The sequence below is a fragment of the Podarcis pityusensis genome (genome assembly GCF_964106645.2).
Source record: "Podarcis pityusensis genome assembly, chromosome: 16".
Taxonomy (NCBI): Eukaryota; Metazoa; Chordata; class Lepidosauria; order Squamata; family Lacertidae; genus Podarcis; species Podarcis pityusensis.
Window position 1 is genome coordinate 2,705,014 of NC_138041.1, and position 17,926 is coordinate 2,722,939.

General features: G+C 46.3%; 1 protein-coding gene across 4 annotated transcripts in view; it reads left to right on the forward strand.

Moving 5' to 3' along the window:
• RORC (RAR related orphan receptor C) overlaps window positions 1-17,926 on the forward strand; it is a 90,202-nt gene that overhangs the window by 37,762 nt on the left and 34,514 nt on the right. For 2 of the 4 annotated variants that reach the window (XM_080986030.1, XM_080986029.1), the window contains exon 2: window positions 1,703-1,732. In XM_080986030.1, the coding sequence (XP_080842156.1) occupies window positions 1,714-1,732 (19 nt within the window). In that variant the 5' untranslated portion in view covers window positions 1,703-1,713. Of the gene's footprint in view, window positions 1-1,702; window positions 1,733-8,354; window positions 8,427-11,006; window positions 11,173-17,926 lie in introns of those variants that run through there. The other 2 variants (XM_080986031.1, XM_080986028.1) reach the window with 2 other exon arrangements.

Genomic DNA, 17,926 nt, shown 5'->3' on the forward strand with positions numbered 1-17,926 from the left:
TCGAAGAAGTTATTTTAACTCTCCTCACCACCAGGTTGTTTGGGCGCTCCCTCTTGTGGCCAAAGTGCAAAACTGCAACACTTTTTGAGAATGTTTACTGTCAAATAGAAATCCAGATGTTTGCTGGGAATTCATCCTGATTTGCTTGAGAGGTTTCAGACAGCTTCCCATTAGGGATGGGAGGAAAAATTGATTCAGTTTGCATTTAACATCGAATTTATGAAATTTGCAAATTTCAGAAACGGTATAACCTCAAAGCAGGCATCCGCTGAAATTCGCGCTAATCTGAATTTTGCAGTGGAGTTCTTCGGTCAGAGTTTGCAAAAATGCACGCATGGGGGGTGAAAGGAATATAACTGTGAGGATAACATTTTTAAAATGCCTTGTATTAGTGGAAAGTTCATAAAACGAATACGTCTGTGGAAATAATAGGGGGGAATGCATTGTATTAGGAGAAATTGCTTGCAAAAATGTGTCCGTTTGTCAAGACAGTGTGTAAAAATCTGTGCATTGGGGGGAGATTCGCACTAAAATGCTGAAGAATTTTCATTAGGATTTTTTTAAAAAAAGAAGTCACAAACTGATTTGGGAATGTGGAGAAGGGAATTTAAGAAACTGCAACAACTGAAACAGACAAATCCTACCATCCCAACTTTCTGTTAATCAGTCTCCCACCTCACACTTTTCGGGGCTATGCCCTAAAAGGGATTTGTTGTGCTAAGACAACAAAGCACTTGAACCCATTCTGAATTATACCATCCTAACTTTCCCATCTGCCCTTAGATCAGTGGAGGCTGCTCCCATCTTGCAAACTAGTGGTTATATGGAGCCTAAGGTAAAGGTAAAGGGACCCCTGACCATTAGGTCCAGTCGTGGCCGATTCTGGGGTTGGGCGCTCATCTTGCTTTACTGGCCGAGGGAGCCGGCGTACAGCTTCCGGGTCATGTGGCCAGCATGACTAAGCCGCTTCTGGCGAACCAGAGCAGCGCATGGAAACACCGTTTACCTTCCTGCCAGAGCTGTACCTATTTATCTACTTGCACTTTGCCGTTCTTTCGAACTGCTACGTGGGCAGGAGCAGGGACCGAGCAACGGGCGCTCACCCCGTCGCGGGGATTCGAACCGCCGACCTTCTGATCGGCAAGTCCTAGGCAAGTCCCACACCCGCGTCCCTAATATGGAGCCTAAAAAACTGGTATTTTCTGCTCCCTGAAAAAGCAATTTTGATACATCAAAATACCAAACTCTTGACTTCCCTCTTCCACAGACCTCTGCCCTTTTCTGTCCTTACCTCTTGGTTTCTCGGCCACTTTGCCTCTTTGCTGCTACCCCCTAGCTCTGCTTCCTCCTTAATATCTGGGCACCGGACCTCACCTGACCATGCCCCTCTCTCCCTCCTTTCCACCACCCCGTCTCGTTTCCCTTTGGCAAAGGTCTTTGCAGCCAAACTTTCCCAGTCGCTCTGAGCAGGTGGAGTGTTTGCTTTAATTCCGTAGCCAACCTTTTCATGGCTTGCCGAACATTCCGTGACATCACAGCAGCTTGGCCAATAGCAGGCCAGGGCTGCGGGTGAAGATATTTCACCAGGCAAGCAGGCAGGCAGCTTACACTGCTTTGGACCATTGGTTTGTGTTTGGTCTCATTTACTTATTTCTTGAAAACGAATGAACCCATCTTAACTCGCCCTCTTCTTGATTCGCAGGGTCAGCAGCAATGAAGAAGACACACACGTGTGAGTAGGATTTCATTATTTGTTGGGTTTGGTAGGAGGACGGTAGCTTTTTTGAATAAGGAAAGTCCATGAAATTACCAGATTTTTCCTGCCCCTCAGCTCACCCCGATCTCTGAGCAAGTGCAAAGTACCCGCTACTCAACATCAGGTTAACTACAGCGGAGAACGTAAGCACTTAGAAAGTGCCCTGTATCTTCCTGCCAGCTGCTAAGCACTTTGCAACAACTGGTGGGCTCCTTTGCGAGTTAATGATCGGCAGCTGCAAACACAACGCTCAAATGCTTTAAAAAGAACAGCGTCCTGGGATAATAATAAGAATTATTGTTTCCCCAGCCACTCTGGACAGCTTCCAACAAAACACTAAAATATAAAAACCTATTAAACATTAAAAGCTTCCCTAAACAGGGCTGCCTTCAGATGTCTTCTAAAAGTTTGGTAGCTATTTTTCTCTTTGACATCTGGTGGGAGGGCTTTCCACAGGGCGGGCACCACCACCAAGAAGGCCCTCTGCCTGCTTCCCTGTAACTTGGCTTCTCACAGCGAGGAAACCACCAGAAGGCCCTTGGAGCTGGAACTCAGTGTCTGGGCAGAACGAAGGGGGTGGAGACGCTCCTTCAGGTATGCTGGACCGAGGCCGTTTAGGGCTTTAAAGGTCAGCACCTTTAAAGGATCTCGCAAGCAGGTCTTGAAATCCATTAGTGACACAGAGAGATGTCTCACACCAAGCCAAGGCCATTGTCCCATCTAGATCAGGACTCCCTACACTGACAGGCAGAGGCTCTCCAGTATTTCAGACCAGGATGTCCCCTGCCTGGAAGTGCCAGGGACCGGCCTTCAGTAACTGGCCTTTGCAGGTAAAGTGTCACTGCACATGGAGGCTCCATTCAGCTGTCGTGGCTTGGCCCATTCCTCTGTGTATTTGTCAAATAGGTTAGGGTGCAGCCTTCCCAAACCTATGGTCCTCCAGCTATTGCTGAACTACAGCTCCCAGTATCCTTGAGAGTTGGCCAGAATGTCTGGGGCTGATGGGAGCTGGAGTCCACAAACATCATAGAACTACAACGCCCATCATCCCTGCCTGTTGGCCACGCCGACTGAAGCTGATGGGAGATGTAGTTCAATGGCGTTCTTTGACTCCAACTCCCATCGGCCGCTGCAAACATGGCCAGCGAGGATGGTCGGACCACCAATGTTCTTGGACTCCAGTTCCCATCAGCCCTAGCCAACATGGCCAGGAGTACTAACTTGGCCCCACGACTGTGGGTTCCCAGGGCCGTGGGTACTGCGAACCTGGCACTGAGTTGAGTTGATAAAACTTTATTCGCATTAGCCAATGCCCATAGCAACAGTAAAACATTACAGTATACGCAGAAAAGGAAATTTGATAAAAGAGCACAATTTAAAGTCCTGAATCAGCCATCAGTTAGTGGCCCTTATTCTGATCGCTATGAACCTCGTAACCTTTGCTGTTATCTGCTCATTTTGATCTGATAGAAGAAAGGACATTGTGGCAGTGGTTGAGGGCCCTGGGATGGTTAGTACGAGTGGGGTGATGATCTCGTTCCTCAGGTCTTTGTAGAGAGTGCAAGACAGGAGGACGGATGTGTGCCGCTGTTTCGGTGCTACCATCTGCACAGCGGCAAAGACGTTTCTCAGGTGGGATCTTTTGGAATTGACCCTCAAGCACCGCAGATGGCAAAACATCCAGTCTTGCAAGTGTAAAAGCACGTCTGTATTTTGGGATAATACATTTGTGCAGATATGGGGCCAGAGAATCAAAATGGAGAGGTGGAAAATGAACATACCAAGGGCAGAATTTCCTTTTAGTGGCCAGGTTGTTCTGATGCTCGATATCTTTTCGACATTGACCAGTTAGACTGTTTGCTTTAGTGGGGCCCATAGTGAGTAGATGTTGTGGGGATAGGCCACAAGAGTGAAGTTTTTGATAGACGGTTTTAAGCCAGGCACTTTTATGGGAGTCTTGAAGTACTAGGGATAGTAAACAAGGGGGATTTGAGTTTAGGCAGGGCCAGAAGTTAAGAGTTCTTTGCCAAGTCCGTACTTCTACTGAAGGGAGACTTGCCTCCAGTTTCAATGATGCATTTGGGATGCATGGCGGTACAGAAAAAATAAAAGTTAGGAACTTTGATTGAACAGCTTCCAAAGTGCTAAGGTGGTTACCAGTCCAAATCTGAACCCCTAGCTGTGCTAGGGGTTTAGCTTGGAAGACTTTTAGGGCTGAAGACTTCTAAGACTTCATGGAAAAAGCGAGTCAAAGTCTTGGCACTTTGGGATGCTTTTTCTTTTGCTTATTTTTGGTGTGCTCCCCATGACCCCGTGGACTGGAAGATAAGGCCCAAATATTTGAAAGCTTTGACCTGTTTGATTGGCTGATTGTTCATGTGCCAACTGCGGGGCTTCTATTTTCTTGAGAAAACCATAACTTTGGTTTTCTGATAGTTTACGACCAGGTGTTCTCTCTGGCGATACACTGAGAATTCTCTTATCAATCTTTTTAGGCCTCTTTTTGTTTAGGATAAGAGGACCGCATCATACAGAGATTGGTTTTGAGGCCAGTTTAGGGGCATGGATATTTGTGGGTGCCTGGACCCTTCATGGGGAATTTGTGGGTGCTCAGTGTCAGGTGCTGTTGCGGTTACTCGAGAGTAACCAGGCAGGAGTCCGACCTGTCTTTTACAAGCTTTATTTTGCTGCAAACTATTTACAGTAAAGAGCCCCAAAGCTCATGTCTGGCTCAATCGCTAGCAGAATCCGGGAGTGGTCTTTTTTTGGACCTCCCCCAACATAAGAGTTTCGTTACCCCCAGCTGTCTCCTCCCCTCTCTGTGCCCCAAACTACTGCGCAGGATGGGCGATGGCAAGGGCGTGTTTCCCTCCTGTCCGCCTTGCCCAGGAGCGGAGTTAAGGCTCCCAGCACCATCCTCTGGTCCTTGCCTCTCTTCCCCACTGGAGGTGGGGCTTTCCTCCTCCCCGGAAGAGGAACTGCTTCGCAAGATTTTCGGAGGCTCCCTGTAACACACCTGCCCTTCTATTTCTCGCCTCTGAGCCGATGGCAGTTCCCTGACACTCAGGCACCCAGGGCACCAAGGAGTTGGCACCTATGAACATGGCCAAAGGTCAAGGATGATGGGAATTTGAGTCCATTGGCTCGTCTAGCTTGGAACTGTCTATTCAGACCACTAGTCCTGCTGGTTGCCAGGAGCCAGAGTCCAGCCACCTCCAACAAGGTCGTGCCAGTGGGCCCTTGTCGTACCTCATTCTATTGCGGCGCCTTGTGCTCAGTTGCTTTTCTCTTGACGCCCCAGGACCTACTTTCTTTCCACCTCCGGTGCCTCTGTGGGTTGGGGCTGGTAGGGGAGAGAAATGGGGACATTGGCGTATTTCCCCCTCTTATTTGGTGCCTGGAACAAGATCTGTGTGGTGGGCCCCTTCCTGTCGCTGTGGGACGCAGATCAGCACCACGGTTCTCTGCACGACGGGATGCGGTTGGGCTCGCCCAAGCCCTGAGCGGGGCTCCATCTCGGGAAACAGAGGGCGTCCCTTCCTGACGTCGTGCTTTGCGGTGGGAGGGGGGTGTTTGACCTCGATAAACAGGGAGGGCGAGGTGGGTCGGCCACGTCAGATGTGTCAAAACAAGGGTTCAGGCCTTGAGTTTGGAGGCCCACCTTGTCTAGCCTCTTGTTCTCACCATGGCCAAATGTAGCCATGGCTGCCATGTTGGGTGGATGGACAAACTTGTGGAGGAGAGGGCTTTGTTGCCGTTTAGTCATGTCCGACTCTTCGCGACCCCCTGGACCAGAGCACGCCAGGCCCTCCTGTCTTCCACTGCCTCCCGCAGTTTGGTCAAACTCATGCAGGTAGCTTCGAGAACACTGTCCCACCATCTTGTCCTCTGTCGTCCCCTTCTCCTTGTGCCCTCCATCTTTCCCAACATCAGGGTCTTTTCCAGGGAGTCTTCTTTTCTCATGGGGTGGCCAAGGTCTTGGAGGCTCAGCTTCAGGATCTGTCCTTCCAGTGAGCACTCAGGGCTGATTTCCTTCAGAATGGAGAGGTTGGATCTTCTTGCAGTCCATGGGACTCTCAAGAGTCTCCTCCAGCACCAGAATTCAAAAGCATCCATTCTTCGGCCATCAGCCTTCTTTATGGTCCAGCTCTCACTTCCATACATCACTACTGGGAAAACCATACCTTTTACTATACGGACCTTTGTTGGCAAGGTGATGTCTCTGCTTTTTCAGATGCTGTCTAGGTTTGTCATTGCTTTTCTCCCAGGAAGCAGGCGTCTTTTAATTTCATGACTGCTGTCACCATCTGCAGTGATCATGGAGCCCAAGAAAGTAAAATCTCCCACTGCCTCCATTTCTTCCCCTTCTATTTGCCAGGAGGTGATGGGCCCAGTGGCCATGATCCTCGTTTTTTTGATGTTTAGCTTCAGACCACATTTTGCGCTCTCCTCTTTCACCCTCACCGATGGCTATTAGCCACAATTTCTATGTTCTGCCCTCACAGGTGGAGGCAGTCATGCTTATGGAAACCGCAGGAGGGGAGAGGACCTCTTGTACTCAAATCCCAGTGCGGGTTTTGCATAATGGGCATCTGGTTGGCCACTGTGAGCACAGGACCCTGGACGAGACGGCCCACCCGCTTGATCCAGCAGGGCTCTCCATATGTTCAGGTGCCCCAAAGAACCAAGGAATGGAGATAGACTTCCTCTGGACCTGGAGGTTCCATAAGAACCTCAGAAGATCCTGCAGGCCAGAGGGGACCCATCTAGTCCAGCATCCCTGAATCTCGCAACTTCCATTGCGTGTTCTTTCACCTTTTTTTTTAATAGTAAATTTTATTAGTATTTTCCACACAACAACAACACTAAAAATATCGAAAAATAACAATACACAAAACACAAAAACCAGCATACAAAAAAACCCTAATCCATACCTTACAAGTTAATAATATAAACACTCAAAGGAAAAACAAACATTGACTTCCACCAATCCCACAGCACCTCCTTTACCTCTCATTGTGTCTTCCTGTTTTCCTGATCATCTCTATCCTAGCATCTAGATATAAATCCCTCTTTCTTATCCTTTCACTTCACAAGGTTATTCCAGACTCAGCCAGATTTCTGTCCTCGAACCTTGGCTTTTAAGGTATTCATTTAGACACCCCCATTCCTTTTTCACTTCACTTTTTAGTTTTTGTCTTGTTATATCTGTCAATTTGGCTAATTCTAAATATTCTGAAAGCTTACACAACCATTCTCCCCTAGTGGGTAACTGATTCCTTTCCAATATTTAGCCACCAGGATTCTTGCTGCAGACGTTGTGTCTAAGAAAAATTTAGTTTTGTCTTTTTGAATATCATCATTTAAAATTCCTAAAAGGAATGCCTATGGGCTTTTACTATATGATATTCTTAGTATTTTCTTTATTTCCTCGTGGATCATGCTCCAAAATTTCCCAATTTCGGGGCATGTCCACCACATATGGTAGAAGGTTCCTTTTTGTTTCTTACATCTCCAGCACTTATTATTATATGTTTTATTCATTTTTGCCGGCCTTTCTGGCACCGGGTACCACCTGTGATCCATTGCGTGTTCATGAGTGTCATGAGGGAGGGAGAAAAACTGGCACCACCAGTAACGTTTTCCTTTCTGATCTGAGTTCTGGACAGGTGCACAATTGGGGTGCTATTTGTGGGGAGAAATCTCCCTAAATGGGCAGCCACACACTTCCTTTTTCCTTCTTCTCCTTCTCCTTCTTTACTTCCATATTTGGAGTCCTTTCTTGACACTCCCGAAATGGCTATAGACTGCGCATCCGGAATGCTTGGTTTTAGCCACATCAACTGTGCGCACGCTGTCAGTGGTGTCCGAAGGGGTCCCAGGTCTGAAGACCTCTTGCTCGAAACTGCAGGAGTGAGTTCAGCCGTTGTGCTCGAGTTCTGCTTGCAAGTTTTTGGGGGGAACCATGTTAAGTCACTGTGGGAACAAGGTGCTGGAGCAATGCATCTCTGGCCTGATCCAGCCTTTGGAACCAGGCATTTTGGGCCATATCATGCCGATTCTGCTCCGATTTTTGCCAGTTGCTTACTTGTTTCCAGGCCCAAATCTGGGCACTGATTTTTAACCCTTAAACATCCTGAGGCGGAGTGTGGTACCTTTGGCCATTCCAGGGACGACGTTGCCATCACGGCCAACCCTTGACGTGACTTTCCCCTTGAAACAGAAAGCCACATTCCAGCCTCAGAGTTTTCTGTGCTCGCCATCTCCCGCCTCAGACCCTCTCATCCATCCACGTTTCCCCCCCCCCCCACGGAAACTTTTCTTGTGGCTTTTTATCTTCTCTCTGCCTTTCTCTTTGGCCTTTTGTGGGTTTGGAACTTTCCAACTCACTGCTGTCTCTTGCTCTCTTATCCCCCCCCCAAAAAAAATTACAACTGGAGTTTCTGATTGGCCGTTGGGAGCGCCAGTCTGTGGGGTGCTGCGTCACCTGTCAGTCTGCTGGTGATGCTGCCTTTTTTAAAAAAGGAAATCTGACTCCACACACACACACACACACACACTCCCCAAAAGCGCTTCTCGCTCGTTGCAGCTGATGCCCAGAGGCGAACAGGTGTTGCAGAACCAAACCGCTGCCAGTCCCCTTCCCCACAAGCCGTCTTCACCATGCGAGGTATGTGGGGAGAGGTTGGGGGAGGCGAAGCGACTGCTTGGGGCCACCTGTTGGCTTACAGCCGGCGCCCGAGCAATGGGGTGTTTGATGGGACCCCCAGAAACCCATAACTGAGCGGAGGCAAGGCTGCAAGATGCCACCTGTGGCTTGAAAGCCACCTCCAGAGCCCAGAACAATCGGGCTGTGTGTGTGTGTGTGTGTGTGTGTGTGTATTTGCACTGAATTTTTCAAACGTTTTCATGGTAACCTTCAAATCAAATGCATTGTTTCCTAAGTTGACTTTCTCACCTTCACCTCCACAGTGTTTTTCCTCACACCTTTTCTATTGCATTATATCTTTGTCTATCACAAAAAAATGTTTCTTTATTGAAGTTGTTATTTTATCATTTTTCTTCCCTGCTTTTATCTCAAATATTGCCAACGATTTGACTCTCTCTCTCTCTCTCTCTCTCTCTCTCTATATATATATATAGTGGTACCTCGGGTTACATACGCTTCAGGTTACAGACTCCGCTAACCCAGAAATAGTACCTCGGGTTAAGAACTTTGCTTCAGGATGAGAACAGAAATCGTGCAGTGGCAAGAGGCCCCATTAGCTAAAGTGGTACTTCAGGTTAAGAACTGTTAGAGGTTAAGAACGGACCTCCGGAACGAATTAAGTACTTAACCTGAGGTACCACTGTATATATATATATATATATATATATATACACATACATATATATATATATATATATAGTCATTTAGTTGTGTCCGACTCTTCCTGACCCCCTGGACCAGAGCACGCCAGGCCCTCCTGTCTTCCACTGCCTCCTGCACTTTGGTCAAACTCATGCTGGTCGCTTCGAGAACACTGTCCCACCATCTCGTCCTCTGTCGTCCCCTTCTCCTTGTGCCCTCCATCTTTCCCAACATCAGGGTCTTTTCCAGGGAGTCTTCTCTTCTCATGAGGTGGCCAAAGTCTTGGAGCCTCAGCTTCAGGATCTGTCCTTCCAGGGAGCACTCAGGGCTGATTTCCTTCAGAATGGAGAGGTTTGATCTTCTTGCAGTCCACGGGACTCTCTAGAGTCTCCTCCAGCACCAGAATTCAAAAGCATCAATTCTTCGTCGAGATATATATATATAGTCCACGAAAGTCCTCTATGAAGAGTTGGTCATTTTGATCTCTAAATTTCGCTGTTTCTGCATAGTCCATTGCTTTCAAAAACCACTCTTCCTTTGTTGGAACTGCCTCTTCTTCCCATTGCTGTGCATATAATATTCTAGCTGCTGTTATCACAGACATAAATAGTTTGATCACTCTCTTTGGGACAGCTGTCCCTATTATACATGTAAGGAAAAGGTCTGGTCTTTTGGAAATACCCATTTAAACAGGTACTTCATTATATTATATTTTTCTCCAAACTTTTTGGTTATGTACATATCCACCACATGGAACAATCATGTTTTTTTATGGGACCCCCAAAGGCCCAATCCCTGAGCAGGGCCAAAGTTGTGGCTTTCCTAATTTAAGGGCTGTGTTGCTCAAGGAACCCCCTTCAAAACAATAATAATGCTAATATTGCTGGTGAGCTGATAACGGTGTGCAATGCTGAATTTCTTGCCTACATTCCTGGAGGCTGTAGAGTAGGGATTTGGCGAGAAATTTGAATTGTATGTATAGCTTATATATAAACCGTGTTTTCTATTTTGTCTGATCCTGTTTGGCTGCAACCTGTTTTTGGTTGCCTTGTTAATCAGATTGAATTCAAACTGGTTCACACGGAAAGGTGATCCGGACCTAATTTATACTTTCCTAGCCGAAACTTCGCCGTCCTTTGAAATTCGCACACTTGCGAATTTTGCAGTCTGGTTCTCCAGCCAGCATTGCATCAAAAAGAAAAAAAAAGGCATCTGCACATTGGTAAAAATGAGATATGCACCCCAAAAAGTGTCATTTTAGGGAATACAGGGAAACGGCTTTGCCAAAATGTGCGTTGGGAAAAATATTTGCCCGTGTGTCTGTTAGGAGAAATTTGCACAAGAAGGCTAGTGAATTTTCATGAGGACATTTCATTTTATTTTACATCCTAGATTGATGGATTTAATGGTCCTTGGTTGTAATTTTAGCTCTGGAATTTATGGGTGCAGATTCTAGATCCTTACAATGAAAGAAAATGCGACCTCAGAGCCCTGTCTATTGCAGGGATGGGGCCGTAGGGTTTTTCTTGGCTTTGCAAGAAGGTGAGACTGTAATGGGCTTAAGTTACGGGGGGGGGGGAGAGATTTTGGCTGAAAGTTTTCAGCAGTTCAGAGCAATTCAGCAATCGCCAAAAAGGGTTATGGTGAACTCTCTCTCTCTTACCAGAGCTCTTCCAGATGGGCAGCCGTCCGTCAGGGAGGACCTCACTCTCGATATCTGGCATTGAGCAGTTGGTTTGACTAGATGGCTTTACAAGGACCCCTTCTCTGGCACTGCCATTATTTAAAAAGCAAAAGCAAATACTAAAAGTGATCATCACTTTTATTTAGCCTTCGGGATACCTTTCGATGTATCTTGGTCATACAGTCACTGAAAGTCAGTGCAAGTTTGCTCTTATTCTCTCCATTTTACGGATGAAAGGAAACAACGGTAGTTTAATTCGTGACCTCTTCACATATCTGTGCTGCGTCAAGATTTGCAATGGGAGTTTGCCTGTTTCTTGCTGGTACTCGGCATTCGACACAGTCGAAAATGACAGGGGGAATTTAAAACCGTTTCCTTCTAGTAATGAATCACAGGTTGTTTCTCTACACACCCCAGTTAAAATATTCTCACCCTCATAAAATGCAGGTATATTTAATTCAAATCAGGCTCATGCATATTCTGTTCTTTCTGGGCGGGGGGGTTGCTGAGCCGTGTTACAACATGTTGATTTTCCTGGGTTGGGGGGCAAATATATTTTTCTTTCTCCACGGCCTGGCCATCAAGAAGTCTCTTGAGTCAGCCTCTCCCCAGATCTCCTCCTTTCGCAAAGACAACCTGAGTTTTTCAGGGTTAAATGGAGCACCCCCAGTCGGTCAGGTGTGAAACTCTTGGTGGGTAGAATCATGGTTTTAATGCTATTAGTGGACTACCATTGATCTGCACTTGACAAAGGAGAAAGGAGGGACCTGGTCTTCTGCCCCCCAAGGACCTGTAAAAAATGGATGCCAGGGAGACGGCAGAAAGAGCCGAAGGTGAACAGAACAAGCTTCTGTGTCTGATTAACATGGACTTAAGGTTAGGGTCAGTAGGAGGGTGCCTGCCGTTATAATTTGCCCTTTCGAAAATGGTAGGCAAACTGAAACTTGGCCATCCTTTATCATTTGCATTTCTCTGAATTTTGCAGTGCAGTCTTCCCTCCATGCAACATCTCCAAAGAGGCATATAACTGGGGCTACGGGTGTGTGAAAATGCATGTTTGCGACAGTAGCTTACAAAAACGCATTAAAATTAGGGGAAATCGCTTTGCAAGCGTTTGCATATTGGACAAAATTGCAACAGTGTATACGAGGCGAAATCTGCAGATGGCTTTAATTGAGGGCTTCTTTCAAAAATTGTCAAACTGATATGGAAATGCAGGAAAATGAACTTGAGACTGGGGGAAAATGAGAAACCAAGAGGAGCCAAAATGGACTGATTTGCCCATCCCCAGTTTTGAGTATGTCTTGGTAAGAACTGCCCTACCTTACAAAATTATTCTTAGATCCATGCAAAGCTTTCAATACTCTTAAAATCAGTATATAACTTCTTTCCAAAAGGTGGTCAGGATCGAGCCCATCCACTTAATTCATAGCCACACTTTTCTGAATTTCAGTAGACGATGTATTTCTGATATCGAGCACTGTCTTATGTAACTGAAGCTATTCATATTTTCTTAACTCTGCCACACTCCCACATGCTTTAATCTTCTTGCATCTGGTCCACAAATATTTCTCTGTGTTGCTGTTTTTTTAAAAAATGTGTCATCTTTAAAGCTAATTGTTTGAATTAACTACTAATTCGACGTGTTTCTCTGCGCTCTGAAAGTCATTCTTAAACTATTTTTATTATTGTCGGCCTCTTCAAAAGGGCTCTTATGAAACAGTTCTATGTTTAGGCAACTTTTTAAAAAAAAGAAATCTAAAATTAAAATATTTGGTTCTAGTCCTCAAGGTGTTTTAGCGGGGGGGGGGGCTCAGATTCAATATAAAGCGGTCTGTATGGTTTTGTGGAGTTTAGCAAATGTCCAGGCACGTATCTACAGGCAGGAACTGAAACTTGAATCTTGAAACTGGTTGCCGCTAGTCCTGATGGCGAGGTGACAAATTCAGAAGAAAGCGGGATTGTTTCATTTTGTCATACTTAGTAATAGCAGTTAGTAAGGAGCTCTGATAACCTTGAATAAATGGGTTATTTGTTGTGGTCGCTGAGCGATAGAAGTGAACACACAATTAAAATATGCAGCTGGTTATAACAAGACGCAAATATAATGGTGATGTATCTTCACGAGGACTTGGGGAAAGAAAAGAAAAGAAAACAATCCCTAACTGATGCATAAATGTTGGGAACTGAACTCAAGACAAAAAAATGAGGTAGTCCTCAACACCTATTTCAGCCTTAAAAACGAGCAATGTTGTTTCAAAACATGAAATCACACAAATCAGCATTGTGAATCTTCCAAAATCAACAGCACCCAGGAACCGAGTGTCAGCAAAATACCGATGGTTTCATCCAGCGAAGTCCCACTCAGAGTTGCACCCATTGAAATTAAGAAGCCTAACTTAGTCGTGTATATGAACTTCAGTGGGTCTACTCAGCGTAGGACTAGCATCGAATACCACCTGTACATTCCACCCCACTAGGAACTGACCCGAAAAATTGTCCAGATCTGACTGTATTTTGCAGCCGTCTCAGTAATATGGGAAGAAGTTTTCCTTAACCAAAAATATACCCAATCTATAGAAAGGAGCTCTTAAATCAGGCATCCCCAAACTCCGCCCTCCAGATGTTTTGGGGACTACAACTCCCATCATCCCTAGCTAGCAGGACCAGTGGTCAGGGATGATGGGAACTGTAGTCCCAAAAAATCTGGAGGGCTGATTTTGGGGGTGCCTGTCTTAAATAGAGGGAAAATCAACCTCTCTCTCTTTCTGCACTCCCTATACAAGTTATGATGCAAAAGGACTTGATCGGCAGCCTGTTGCTCCAGCTCCACTCAGACAAAAGCATCTCTTAACTCGGGTCTTCTCAAATCGTCCATTTATACAGGAAGCTGCGTTCTAGTGGGTCAGACCACTGGTCTATCTACTTCAGTATTGTCTACACTGACTGGCAGCGACCCTCCCAAGATTTCAGGCAGGAGATTTCGCCCAGCCCTACCAGAAGATGCTAGGGAGTGAACTGGGAACCTTCTGCGTGCAAAGCAGATGTTCACTCAACTACAACCCTTAAATTATCAATTTCAGAAGGCAACGCATTGTGACGAGTGAGCACAGACGCACTCCTGTGTTTTGGAGATGGTTAATGTATGCTGCTATGAAGCTCTAAAGGTAAAGGTAAAGGGACCCCTGACCATTAGGTCCAGTCATGGCCGACTCTGGGGTTGTGGCGCTCATCTCGCTTTATTGGCTGAGGGAGCCGGCGTACAGCTTCTGGGTCATGTGGCCAGCATGACTGAGCCGCTTCTGGCAAACCAGAGCAGCGCACGGAAATGCCGTTTACCTTCCTGCCGGAGCGGTACCTATTTATCTACTTGCGCTTTGAGGTGCTTTCAAACTGCTAGGTTGGCAGGAGCAGGGACCGAGCAACGGGAGCTCACCCCGTCGCGGGGATTCAAACCGCTGACCTTCTGATCGGCAAGTCCTAGGCTCTGTGGTTTAACCCACAGCGCCACCCGCGTCCCACTATGAAGCTCTACTGATCCCATAATTCAGGGATTCCTCAGCTTCAGTGATGCTGCAGATTGTAAGTTTTCTAACTTTCACAGGCCGGGAGTATTGGGCCCTGTCTTGAAACCATGATTTCCCAACGCATCTGGAGAGAGGAGACTCTTCTCCATCTCTTTTTCATCCATTGACGGAAGTCTTGAGAACCTCCTTTGCTAGGAGGTCAAAGAGCAAAGCCAAGCCCAGGAACATTGCAAAAGGAGAATTATAACCCAAATAGTTTGGGAGAAAGGCAGGATATAAATGCATTAAATAAATAAAAATAAATTGGATCGGCAGGAGAGTATTATTGGGTGTTGATTATGGTTGTTTTTATTTTTGCTGCAACATTTTGGGTTGCATTAATTTTTAAAAAACACAGACATTTGGAAAACAGAATGGGAATGTATGTTTCCTCCCCCGCCTGAAGAACTATTTTTCTCCACAAATTCCTCCAGGTTCTTTGAGATCTGTTAGAGAAGCATTGATAACTTTCCCATATATAACATCTGGAAGGATGAGTCCCTTAATATCACAAGCATGAATATGTTCAGCCCATTATGGCCTCTGCTTTAAAAGCAGCTTCTAATTTTTTTTGTTGCTGGGGCGACTGTGGTTGAGCAAAAGTGTCAATTTCAGTTTCTCTCTTTTTTTTCCTTCATTTTTCCACTGCAAAGTTCAGTTCTGCACATTCCCACACCAGTCTGTGATCGTTATTTTTCAAAAAGAAAAGGTCCCACTGAATATTCGTCAGCGTTTTTGCGAAAGTTTCTTCTAATATCCACAAATTTGTGTGGCACTTTGCCAATGCATCCATTTTTTCCCCAAAAACACAGCACAACTTTGTGTGCCATTTTCACATTCATATGGCTTTCTATGCACATTTTATTCTAGCAACTTCCTTTTTGTATACAAAAAGATCTGCTTTACAAAACTCTGAGAAGGGCGGATTTTGGAGGATGGATTTATTTTGAATTTCTGCATCATTTTGCAAAGTTCAGCGTAGGCCGGTCCACTTTTAGGTATGAAATAGATTGCATTTCTCCCCTCGCTCCTACATACAACATGACCCAAGTTTTACGTCATTCTGATCTTTGCCTTTTTATTTTATTCCTACCTTTGCTCTTGCAGACACCTCTTTAAGAGTGTTTTGCTTTCGTGATTTAGCGGTGCAGGGTTGCATTAAATGGGGGTCCTACCGAGAGTTAATGAGCGCAGCTACCGTAGGTTCGTTAATTTCAGAAGTTAAATGCTGAGCAATTGGACACAACACTGATAAATTTGTGTATAATGATGATGATGCTACAAAAAATTGCATCATTGTACGCCATAGGAATTCACCTAGGCCAGGGATGAAGAATCTAGGGGTCTCTATACATTGCTAAGGGATGCGGGTGGCGCTGTGGTTAAACCACAGAGCCTAGGACTTGCTGATCAGAAGGTCAGCAGTTCGAATCCCTTCGACGGAATGAGCTCCCGTTGCTCAGTCCCTGCTCCTGCCAACCTAGCAGTTCGAAAGCACGTCAAAGTGCAAGTAGGTACTGCTCCAGTGGGAAGGTAAACGGCGTTTCCATGCGCTGTTCTGGTTCGCCAGAAGCGGCTTAGTCATGCTGGCCACATGACCTGGAAGCTATACGCCGGCTCCCTCTGCCAATAAAGCGAGATGAGCGCCGCAACCCCAGAGTCATCCACGACTGGACCTAACGGTCAGGGGTCCCTTTACCTTTACCTTTTACTGAGAGTTAATGAGCACAACTACTGTAGGTTCGTTAATTTCAATAGTTATATGCTGAGCAATTGGACACTACACTGATAAATTTGTGTATGATGATGATGATACAGAAGATTGCATCATTGTACGTCATAGAAATTCACCTAGACCAGGGATGAGGAATCAATACATTGCTAAGCTTTCATAATCCCTGACTGCTAGCGATGCAAACTGATGGGTCTTAGAGTCCAACAACATCTGTCCCCACCAACATCACCACTTGTCTAAGCCCACATTTAAATCTCTGCTGAGACTTCCAAAACCTTCGCTTCGACTCAGTGGTACCCTCTTTCTCTTGCCCTGTCCGCATGTTTGTTGCGCTTTTTTTTAACCCTGTCAGTTTAAGCAACAAAGAGGGTCCCTTCCGCACTCAACTTGCCCCAGAGGTTTCTCAAGGAAACACTTTGTGCTCGACTTAACAGCTTCTTTCCTGCTCCCCACAACTTAAATTTTCGGCAGGCGCCCAGAAGCCAGAAAAGCCGTTCCTCTGGCAATCTCCCCGAAGGGAGATCACTGCTCACGCTGCTTAAAATCTTTTCCTTGCACAAAACACCTCTCTCCGGGGTTTTGAAAGGGTGTGAAGACTACAAAATTAGTTGCCACCTTCCGTTTTTCTGCGTGTGGTGAAATGGGCACCGGTTTTTTTAAGGCTCCCCCTCCTCTTGCTTTCCTTCTCACCGCCCCCTACCCACACCTTCCTTCCCACTCTCTGTTCTGAGAAATATATGCCTTTCGTCTGTGTCAGATAAAAATCTGCTAGGCTGATCTGTCACAGTCTATCTGATAGGAGGTAGGGGATCCCAAGGTTTGCAAAAGGTCATGGCCAAATTTAATTTCAGTGTGTGTGGTTTTAATTTTATATTGCTGATTGCAATATAAAATTAGTTGTTCCCTTTACCTTCCTGCGCAATTTACAATTGCTAGCTGGGACTGGTGAGAGCACAGTGACCCCTGGTGGCCTAAAGGTTCTTCGCAACGGGTGGCCCTGATCCCAAGATCTTCCGCTTTGCATTTAGACGGGGCAGGGGCGAGGGCATAACTGTCAACTGTCCCTTATTTGGCAGGAAACTCCCTTATCCCAGCGCCGTGTCCCGCTGCTGTCCCTTATTGACGATGTCCCTTAAATTTCCCGGGTTTCAAAGGAAGCAGCTCCTCCCCCTCCCTCCCTGCCGCCCAGGGAGGAGGGAGGCTCCAACTGTGTTGCTTGACTGCCCGGCCCGCTCCCCTCCGGCCTCCTCTCACCAGCCTTGGCCCCCGGGAGCCCCTCCCCACCGGGACTGGCGGGAGCCTCTGGCCCTTCCGCCGCCATCCTCCTTGCCGCCGCCGAACTGAGCATCTCTGCTTGGGGTAGCATCTTTGTAGCTTGGACTTCGTTTTGCGCGAAAAGTGGTTGCTGATTGTAGTTATTTAGTTGCAATGTTTCATCAGCTTGAGCAGCAACCTCTGGAAACGAAGGGCTAAAAACCGGCGCTGCTCTCTGGTCCCTTTTAACTTTGTATTTCAGGTGGTTGACTAAAATCCCTTATTTGGGCTGCTGATCCCTTATTTTCGAGGCTGCTGGTCCCTTATTTTCAAATCTGTAAGTTGACAGCTATGGGCAAGGGAGAAGGTCTTCCATGGGCGCATGGGAACCCGGATGTTTCCGATTCAGTAGGGCAGCTTTCTTGTGCCCCTGTTTAAATCTGTCTTCCATTCAGAGCCATGAGGACTGGAATCTTAATGGGGGAAAAGGGCAGGTAGCTCAGACAGTAGAGCACTTGCAGCACGTAATAATAATAATAATAATAAATTTATTTATACCCCGCCCTCCCTAGCCAGAGCC